Source organism: Pseudomyrmex gracilis, unplaced genomic scaffold, assembly GCF_002006095.1.
Source record: "Pseudomyrmex gracilis isolate BER0280 unplaced genomic scaffold, ASM200609v1 scaffold_209, whole genome shotgun sequence".
NCBI classification, from domain to species: domain Eukaryota; kingdom Metazoa; phylum Arthropoda; class Insecta; order Hymenoptera; family Formicidae; genus Pseudomyrmex; species Pseudomyrmex gracilis.
This window is the reverse complement of record NW_018020793.1, coordinates 1-10101: the sequence shown is the minus strand read 5'-3', so window position 1 is coordinate 10101 and position 10101 is coordinate 1. Positions and strand designations below refer to the sequence as shown.

Sequence of the window (10101 nt, the reverse complement as noted above, 5' to 3'; positions counted from 1 at the left end):
ATAAATCAAAGAAAATTATACAAATAAAAGATCGTAAAAGTTTAACATATCCTTCAGAAAGCGTGATAAAAATATGCCTTGAAACAGAAAAGATTATCAGATTTGCTATAAAAGAAAATAATATACCTTCTAGTTCAAAATATTCCGTTCTTTATATTACACAAAATGTATTTTTAACTTTAAATATGATTAATATATTTGAAGAATTGATAACACATTCATATGATCTATTTAACATGTCATAAAATAAATTAAATTAAAAGTATTATAATAAAATATGTACAGACAAGATTTTTTTCTATTGTAAAACAGAATAATAAGAATAATAATGTAAGCAAGAGACATTTTCATAATAAATTAATATTATTTGCAGGACAGTAAATTATGTTTATAAGTTATTTTTTTCATTTACTTATTTATTTACCTATATTTATTAAATGTTATAAATATCTATAATATAATATCTATAATTATAATTTATTAAATTTTGTTTTTTTTTGTTAGTTTTTTAAGTACATATTTTATTAGATTTCTTAAAATATCATTCTGGGCATTATTCCATCGAAGTATTGTAAAGTTCTAACAGATGGCAGTACTAGTGGCTCATATAATCATGGCTGCATAGGCTTCAACTTTTTTCGACAACGCTCCCTCCTTTATCTCCATCTCTCCATGATGGTAGCTAAAAAGCTTTCATTACTGCTACCTAGATTTTATGCGAACTAACAATTGCGACTTACACATATAAATAATTATAGGAAAACCAAAACTAAAACTTAAACAGAGAAACAACATAGAAGAGAGATTTTAGACAAAAACAGATGCAAACTGAGCACTATTTTTACCATGGACTATATTGGTACAAGCGATAGGTTAATATGTGCAGTTCGTGAAGGAAACCTAGAAAGAACAAGGGAGTAACTTACTTATCTTGGACTATCTTATTCACAAGAATGGTCAGAAGGATATGATTTACTTTGTGATGCTATTGAGAAGAAGCATACAGAATTTATTATTACACTACTTTTAACAATGAGTTGTAATGTTAACAGAGACACTGACGAATCTTATGATACTTTACTTCATTTAGCTGCTATAAATGGTGACATAGAAATTGTTAAGATGCTTCTAAACAGACGTGCTAACATTAATACTGAAGATCACTTTGGCAGAACTCCGCTTCACAATGCAATTGAAAATAAGGATATAGAACTTGCTGAATTACTTTTAGATTATGGAGCTACCGTTAATGCCAGTGACAGTTTAGGTACACCTTTATATTGCACCTGAGAAAATATATATATAAATTTTTGAACATTTTTTACAACATGGAGTTTATGTTATTTTTACATATATATCTACATTTACACCAGGTTTTACACCACTGTGTCTCGCTGTTCACCAACAACATGTACGTGGTGTTAAGATGCTGTTGGACAGAGGTGCTAACGTTAATTATTCAAATTGGTGGCCTTGCACAACTCTGCTTCACTATGCGATGGAAACTAAGCAAATAGAAATTGCTCAATTACTATTAAATCATGGAGCTAACATTAATGCTAGTGGAAAGTCAGGTATAACTTTATATTGCAACTGAGAAAATATATTTACAGATTGATGAACATATTTAAAACATGGACTTTTTAGTAATTGTACATATATATCTATTTTTTTACACCAGGTTTTACACCACTGTGTCTTGCTGTTCGACAAGGACATGTAGATGGTGCTAAGATGCTGTTGGACAGAGGTGCTAACGTTAATGCTAAATCTGTGTTTGGCAGAACTCCGCTTCACGATGCGATGGATAATAAGGAAATAGAAGTTGCTGAATTACTTTTAAATAATGGAGCTAACGTTAATGCCAGTGATATGTTAGGTATAACTTTAAATTGCAACTGAGAAAATATATTTACAGGTTGATGAACATCTTTTAGAACATTAAGTTTAATTGGAGAGTTAATTCTATATAAATCTCTTCTTTTTCAGGTGTTACACCAATGTGTATCGCTATTCAAATAAGACATGTAAGTGGTGTTCAGATGCTTTTGGACAGAGGTGCTAACGTTAATGCTGAAAATCGGAATGGCCGAACTCCGCTTCACTATGCGATTGCAAATAAGGAAATAGAAATTGCTGAATTACTTTTAAATTATGGAGCTACCGTTAATGCCAGTGACAGTTTAGGTACACCTTTATATTGCACCTGAGAAAATATAAATAAAAATTTTTGAACATTTTTTAAAACATGGAGTTAATGTTAATTTTACATACATATCTACATTTATACCAGGTTTTACACCACTGTGTCTCGCTGTTCACCAACGACATGTAGATGGTGTTAAGATGCTGTTGGACAGAGGTGCTAACGTTAATCATCAAAATAAGAAGTTTGGCTCAACTCCGCTTTATGATGCGATGGAAAACAAGGAAATAAAAATTGCGGAATTACTATTAAATCATGGAGCTAACGTCAATGCCAGGCCTAAGTCAGGTATAATTTTATATTGCAGCTGAGAAAAGATATTTACAGATTGATGAACATATTTAAAACATGGACTTTTTAGTAATTCTACATATATATCTATTCTTTTACACCAGGTTTTACACCACTGTGTCTTGCTGTTCAACGAGGACATGTAGATGGTGTTAAGATGCTGTTGGACAGAGGTGCTAACGTTAATCATCAAAATCATTGGTCTAGCAAAACTCCGCTTCACTATGCGATTGAAAATAAGGAAATAGAAATTGCTGAATTATTATTAAATCATGGAGCTAACGTTAATGCCAGTGATAAGACAGGTATAACTTTAAATTGCAGCTGAGAAAAGATATTTACAGATTGATGAACATCTTTTAAAACATGGAGTTTTATGTTAATGCAACATATATCTCTTCTTTTACACCAGGTGTTACACCACTGTGTCTTGCTGTTAAAAAAGGAAATGTAGAAGTTGTTGCGATGTTGTTAGACAGAGGTGCTAACATTAATGCTATATCATATAACTATTATTATGACTCTTATTGTCGCATTTCTTGTAAAGAAATTGCTGACTTTCTTACACAGCATATAGTTAAGATAAAAGCTGCAAATTTATCCGTAAGTGACCAATTATTATTAATGTGCAGCAATTATGAAATAAGAGATTTACAGGATAAATGTGAAAAAGAAGTAGCAATCATGAAGAATGAGAAAATTAGTAATACTAACATATCAGTTTACGATATCTTGATAAAAGCTACAAATCGATTAGCAATATATATGAGAAATGAAAATGTAGTGCAGGTTTTACGATCAGACAAGTATAAAACAAAATTTCCAATATACTCTAGCATGATAAAAAATCAGTTCAGAAAAGGTATGCAAAAGAAAGAGTTGCTCGAACAAGGCACTAAAATTTTTTATTTGTTCTATAACTTTCCTGAGCTACCACTTGGGTGTATTGAACGAATATTTAGTTACTTAAGTGATAATGACATAAGAATTTTAATAGATACTTGGAAGTCTGTTAGTGTCAGTAATTTTAATACTGATATTAATGATGATAGAAATTACTTCAAATACATCTAAAGTGCTATGTGTGTAAGTTAAGGAAGAACGAACTACTTTAAACATGAAATAACAGGTATAAAAACTTAGATTATTGCTGTATTTTAAATACAGATTACTATCTTATTTTGTGAATTTATTTTGTTTTTAAGATTTTATCTTATCCTACTTTTTTGAAAGTTCTTTTTTACGTTTACATTCTCTTGGACGTGTTCTTGTATGGTGGATCCAAGGAAAAGTAGACTGTTTTATATCTCCTTTTTTTTCAAACTTTGTGTCAGATTTTATAACATTTGTATAACGCAAAATTTATATACATTAATTCGATGATACTCTTTTATTGAACAGAGTGTAATACGTGTAATTTCTTTTATTAATTTGAAAAATAAAATTAGATTGGAAAGCTTTGAATTAATCTTTGTTTTTATCACAGACATATGTATGTATTTTCTTTATATATATATATATAAGGACCCGTTGTTTCGAAGTTGGAACATGCGAGTTCGTGGAATGAGCGTGAGCGTTGCGAACGGCAAGTGGAACTTACCCATAAAATGTAAATGGGTTCGTTTAGACGACTCAACAGTTGCACACCAGTTGAGAGATAATCAAAAATTACTATAGGATGGCCGCTCTTAGGTTTCTCTCTGGTAGCAAATCTCGTGGAACTGATCAATCACGTTGGGCGATTGGCTGATTTGACTCTGCAATTGGTCAATTCCACGAGATCTGCTACTTGCGTTTAATGTAGAACGGCCTTTGAGTTCCACTTTTGTGGAAATACGGCTAAAACCAGCGGCTGAAACCGTCGTAAAAAATTACATTAGGATGGCCGCTCTCAGGTTTCTCTCTGATATCAGTTTCTGCATGTGTTAACAATGTAGAATAAAAAAATCGTTAGGTTATTTTGCAACATAACATATAATGATATTTTGCAATTAGCGCGCGTGTACTTCGTGCTTTTTTACCATTAAAAAAATAGGTTTCTAAATTGCATTAATACGCAAATTTATTTTTATATTGTATTAACGAGCAAAAGTTTTTTTATACATATTTATAATTAAAATATTAAAAATAAATATTTATAATTTTATGTAATTTTATTACTACTTAAACTCCTGAATAATCTTTTTCTATTTTGGTACTTTTTCATCTCCGTTATTCATATTGTAGCGGAACACAGAACACGCTTCTGATTTGCTAAAATACCAGGCCAAACAAACATGGCGCTATTCAATTTGTACCATGAATTTTTCTTGATGCGCATTCCAGTGTATATAGAGTTTAGTGCTTCCACTATTTTTCTATCCCCACTTTTCCACTACTATTCTATCAATCAGCGAAGACTTTTTTTTCCCCCACTACTTCGCTAGACAAAGATGAGGCTACTATTCAACACCAGCTGTCTCTCTCTCCACGTTGAAGACATTTTCTTAACATGGCAAAGGTGGGGAACGCGCAGTCTATATATTATACGTCTATGGTCAAAACTTGATACGCGTATTAAGTTTGGTGCGTACCAAAGCCTTTAGTGCGGGTGCGTTTACATCAAACGTACTAAAAGAAAACAATAATACGAATATAATTTATGTCGATTGCTTCCTAGCAGTGATAGTTGGAATTAATGTGCTTGAGTTTCTTGTTGCAGATCATGTATAATTTGTTTCAATAAAAAACGTGTATAATGTAGATTGTATAATTTATTTGAAAAAGGATGAATAATAACAGTGTACAAAAATATATAGCTTGAGCCGTTTTAAAAAAGCCTCTTTTTTCCATATATCTTCAACTAATAAATTTAAAATATCTATATGTTTGTGTTTTTTTTCCGTCCATTAAAACAACAATTTGCTTTTCTAGGCATAATTCCAAAAATGTCTTTGTTTCATCTTCTCCTCAAGTCATACCTTTTCTGCAAGACATTTTGATCAGAGAGACTAAAAGATTATAAGTTTATAATCTTAACCCTATATCTTTTAATCAACTTATAACTTTTTAAAATACGTTTCATGCGTTTACATTGTTATTTGTATCACTTGATACGCGTATCAATTGCACGATGTAAACTAAGCCATTATAGTTCAGTGGCAACAACACTGCCTCGCGTGTTCTCCCATCCCCGCACCAACTCTGCAACTTTTTGACGCCTTCTGTACGTAGCTGAAAAGCTCCCATTACCGCTACCTAGATTTTATGCGAACTAACAATTTCGACTTACGGCCGATTTCTTCACACCTCTCGATAGCTATCCTCTGGATAAATTTCTCTGCGAACCAATAAGAAGAACCAATTTTGGGAGATATCTTCTACATAAAGTTATCGAAAACTTATCTAGAAGTGAAAAAATTGGCTGTTATACATATAAATAATTATAGAAAAATCAAAACTAAAACTTAAACAAAGAAACAACATAGAAGAAAGATTTTAGTGAAAAACAGATGCAAACTGAGCACTATATTTAACATGGACTTTATTGGTACAAGCGACAGAATAATATGTGCAGTTCGTGAAGGAAACCTAGAAAGAGCAAGGGAGTTACTTACTTATCTTGGACTATCTTATTCACAAGCATGGTCAGAAGGATATGATTTACTTTGTGATGCTATTGAGAATAAGCATACAGAAGTTATTAAACTACTTTAAACAAACGGTTGTAATGTTAACAGAGACACTGACGAATCTTATAATACTTCACTTCATTTTGGTGTTATAAATGGTGCCAGAAATTGTTCAGATGCTTCTAGACAGACGTGCTAACATTAATACTGAAGATCAGTTTGGCAGAACTCCACTTCACAATGCGATTGAAAATAAGGAAATAGAAATTGCTGAATTACTTTTAAATTATGGAGCTACCGTTAATGCCAGTGACAGTTTAGGTACAACTTTATATTGCACCTGAGAAAATATATATATAAATTTTTGAACATTTTTTAAAACATGGAGTTTATGTTAATTTTACATATGTATCTACATTTACACCAGGTGTTACACCACTGTGTCTCGCTGTTCGACAAAGACATGTAGATTGTGTTAAGATGCTGTTGGACAGAGGTGCTAACGTTAATACTCAAACACAGTGGTCTGGCACAACTCCGCTTCATGATGCAATGGATAATAAGGAAATAGAAATTGCTGAACTACTATTAAATCATGGAGCTAACGTTAACGCTTGTGACAATAACGGTATAACTTCTCCTCTTTTTGCAGCTGAGAAAGGATAGTAACACTTGGATGAACATTTTTTACAACAATGAGTTTATGTTACTTCTACATATATCTCTTCCTTTACTCCAGGTGTTACACCACTATATTTTGCTATTCAAAGAGAACTTGTAGATGGTGTTAAGATGCTGTTGGACAGAGGTGCTAACGTTAATCATCAAAATCAGTGGTCTAGCACAACTCCGCTTCACTATGCAATGGAAAATAAGCAAATAGAAATTGCTGAATTACTATTAAATCATGGAGCTAACATTAATGCTAGTGATAAGTCAGGTATAACTTTTTTTTTTTATATTGCAACTGAGATAATATATTTACAGATTGATGAACATCTTTTAGAACATTAAGTTTAATTGGAGAGGTAATTCTACATATATCTCTTCTTTTTCAGGTGTTACACCACTGTGTCTCGCTGTTCAAATAAGACATGTAAGTGTTGTACAGATGCTTTTGGACAGAGGTGCTAACGTTAATACTGAAACTCGGGATGGCACAACTCCGCTTCATGATGCGTTTAAATATGAGGAAATAGAAATTGCTGAATTACTTTTAAATCATGGAGCTAACGTTAATGCCAGTGACAGTTTAGGTTCAACTTTATATTGCACCTGAAAAAATATATATATAAATTTTTGAACATTTTTTAAAACATGGAGTTTATGTTAATTTTACATATATATCTACATTTACACCAGGTGTTACACCACTGTGTCTCGCTGTTCGCCAAAGACATGTAGATGGTGTTAAGATGCTGTTGGACAGAAGTGCTAACGTTAATACTGAAACTCAGGATGGCACAACTCCGCTTCATAATGCGTTTAAATATGCGGAAATGGAAATTGCTGAATTACTATTAAATCATGGAGCTAACATTAATGCTAGTGATAAGTCAGGTATAACTTTATATTGCAACTGAGGCCCGGTTTCACAATTGACGGTTAACTTGAATTAACGGAAGCCCAATTTGCTGTACTCGGTGTAACGTATCTTTTCTTCTTAAACATGAACTGTGATTGGTTAGCGAAGATTTGACAAAGAAGATTGAACGCGTTAAACCGAGCTCAGCAAGTCGAACTTCGGTTAATTCGAGTTAACCGCGGATTGTGAAACCGGGTCTGAGAAATAATATTTACAGATTGATAAACATCTTTTAGAACATTAAGTTTAATTCTACATACATCTCTTCTTTTTCAGGTATTTCACTACTGTGTCTTGCCGTTCAAAAAGGACATGTAAATGTAGTTAAGATGTTTCTTGACAGAGGTGCTAACGTTAATGCCGAAATTCCGGGGTCTGGCAGAACTCCGCTTCACTATGCGATTGAATATGAGAAAATGGAAATTGCTGAATTACTTTTAAATCATGGAGCTAACGTTAATAATAACTCAGGTATAACTCTATATTGCACTAGAGAAATTATATATATAAATGTTGTGAACATTTTTTAAAACATGGAGTTTATGTTAATTTTCCATATATATCTACATTTACACCAGATGTTACACCACTACATCTTGCTGTTAAAAAAGGACATGAACAATTTGTTAAGATGCTTCTTGACAGAGGTGCTAACGTTAATGCTAAATCTTGGGATGGCACAACTATGCTTCACGACGCGATGAAAAATAAGGAAATAGAAATTACTGAATTACTTTTAAATCATGGAGCTAACGTTAACGCCCGTAACAATAACGGTATAACTCCTATTCTCTTTGCAACTGAGAAAGGATATTGACAGATTAATGAACATTTTTTACAACAAGGAGTTTATGTTAATTCTACATATATCTTTTCCTTTACTCCAGGTCTTACACCACTATATTTTGCTATTCAAAGAAACCATGTAGATGGTGTTAAGATGCTGTTGGACAGAGGTGCTAACGTTAATCATCAAAATCAGTGGTCTAGCACAACTCCGCTTCACGACGCGATGGAAAAAAAGGAAATAGAAATTGCTGAATTACTATTAAATCATGGAGCTAACATTAATGCTAGTGATAAGTCAGGTATAACTTTATATTGCAGCTGAGAAAATATATTTACAGATTGATGAACATCTTTTAGAACATTAAGTTTAATTGGAGAGTTAATTCTATATAAATCCCTTCTTTTTTAGGTGTTACACCACTGTGTGTCGCTATTCAAATAAGACATGTAAGTGGTGTACAGATGCTTTTGGACAGAGGTGCTAACGTTAATGCTGAAACTCGGGATCGCACAACTCTGCTTCACAATGCAATTGTAAATAAGGAAATAGAAATTGCTGAATTACTTTTAAATCATGGAGCTAACGTTAATGCCAGTGATAAGTCAGGTATAACTTTAAATTGCAGCTAAAAAGATATTTACAGATTGATGAAAACTTTTTACAACATGGAGTTTAATTGGAGAGTTAATTCTACACATATCTCTTCCTTTTCAGGTGTTACACCACTGTTTCTCGCTGTTCAAATAAGACATGTAAATGGTATTCAGATGCTTTTGGACAGAGGTGCTAACGTTAATACCAGTGATAAGTCAGGTATAACTTTAAATTGCAGCTGAGAAAAGATATTTACAGATTGATGAACATCTTTTAAAACATGGAGTTTTATGTTAATGCGACATTTATCTCTTTCTTTACACTAGGTGATACACCACTGTGGTTTGCTGTTTACCAAAAACATGTAGATACTGTTAAGATGCTGTTAGACAGAGGTGCTAACATTAATACTATATCATATAAAAATTATCGTCGCTTTTATAACCGCTACTATTGTAAAGAAATTGCTGAGATTCTTGAACAGCATATAGTTAAGATGGAAACTGCAAATTTATACGTAAGTGAACACTTATCAATGAGTCGCAATTACAAAATGAAGGATTTTCAGGATAAATGTGAAAAAGAAGTAGCAATCATGAAGAATGAAAAAATTAGTAATACTAACATATCATTTTACGATATCTTGATAAAAGATACAAATCTAGTAGCAATATACATGAGAAATGAAAATGTAGTGCAGGTTTTAAGATCAGACGAGTATAAAACAAAATTTCCAATATACTCTAGCATGATAAAAAATCAGTTCAGAAAAGGTATGGAAAAGAAAGAGTTGTTCGAACAAGGCACTAAAAGTTTCTATTTTTTCTGTAATTGTCCTGAGCTACCACGTGAGTGTATTGATCAAATATTTAGTTACCTAAGTGATACTGACATAAGAATTTTAATAGATACTTGGAAGTCTGTTAGTGTCAGTAATTTTAATACTGATATTAATGATGATAGAAATTACTTCAAATACATCTAAAGTGCTATGTGTGTAAGTTAAGGAAGAACGAACTACTTT

The 10101-nt window shown here is 32.2% G+C and overlaps 2 protein-coding genes across 6 annotated transcripts; both read left to right on the top strand.

Annotated features, from left to right (window-relative positions):
* Positions 1–587: 587 nt before the first annotated feature.
* LOC109858515 (ankyrin-1-like) lies at positions 588–3961 on the top strand. 2 transcript variants are annotated; one of them, XM_020435848.1, is made up of 8 exons: positions 588–678; positions 759–1267; positions 1374–1574; positions 1682–1879; positions 1990–2187; positions 2294–2494; positions 2602–2802; positions 2910–3961. In XM_020435848.1, the coding sequence occupies exons 2-8, from the start codon at positions 1033–1035 to the stop codon at positions 3569–3571; spliced, it is 1896 nt and encodes a 631-aa protein (XP_020291437.1). In that variant the 5' UTR covers positions 588–678; positions 759–1032; the 3' UTR covers positions 3572–3961. The 2 variants fall into 2 exon arrangements, with proteins under 2 accessions (XP_020291437.1, XP_020291439.1); XM_020435850.1 differs by lacking the exon at positions 588–678 and having other exon boundaries at positions 686–956; positions 1053–1267.
* Positions 3962–5916: 1955 nt separating this feature from the next.
* On the top strand, positions 5917–10095 carry LOC109858514 (ankyrin-1-like). Of its 4 annotated transcripts, XM_020435845.1 has the most exons (12): positions 5917–6123; positions 6217–6429; positions 6536–6736; positions 6848–7048; positions 7167–7364; positions 7471–7668; positions 7970–8164; positions 8272–8469; positions 8581–8781; positions 8892–9089; positions 9198–9296; positions 9404–10095. In XM_020435845.1, the coding sequence occupies exons 2-12, from the start codon at positions 6264–6266 to the stop codon at positions 10060–10062; spliced, it is 2514 nt and encodes an 837-aa protein (XP_020291434.1). In that variant the 5' UTR covers positions 5917–6123; positions 6217–6263; the 3' UTR covers positions 10063–10095. The 4 variants fall into 4 exon arrangements, with proteins under 4 accessions (XP_020291434.1, XP_020291433.1, XP_020291435.1 ...); XM_020435844.1 differs by having other exon boundaries at positions 5917–6429; XM_020435846.1 differs by lacking the exon at positions 9198–9296 and having other exon boundaries at positions 5917–6429.
* The last annotated feature ends 6 nt before the right edge of the window (positions 10096–10101 follow it).

What these genes read in the sequence shown, in the direction of transcription:
- LOC109858515 (XM_020435848.1), top strand. Translation starts at nt 1,033, where the DNA reads ATGAGTTGTAATGTTAACAGAGACACTGACGAATCTTATGATACTTTA. An exon ending in TAATGCCAGTGACAGTTTAG is followed by an intron (nt 2,188 to 2,293) that starts GTACACCTTTAT and finishes CATTTATACCAG; the next exon opens with GTTTTACACCACTGTGTCTC. An exon ending in TAATGCCAGTGATAAGACAG is followed by an intron (nt 2,803 to 2,909) that starts GTATAACTTTAA and finishes CTTTTACACCAG; the next exon opens with GTGTTACACCACTGTGTCTT.
- LOC109858514 (XM_020435845.1), top strand. Translation starts at nt 6,264, where the DNA reads ATGGTGCCAGAAATTGTTCAGATGCTTCTAGACAGACGTGCTAACATT. An exon ending in TAACGCTTGTGACAATAACG is followed by an intron (nt 6,737 to 6,847) that starts GTATAACTTCTC and finishes CCTTTACTCCAG; the next exon opens with GTGTTACACCACTATATTTT. An exon ending in TAATGCTAGTGATAAGTCAG is followed by an intron (nt 7,049 to 7,166) that starts GTATAACTTTTT and finishes CTTCTTTTTCAG; the next exon opens with GTGTTACACCACTGTGTCTC.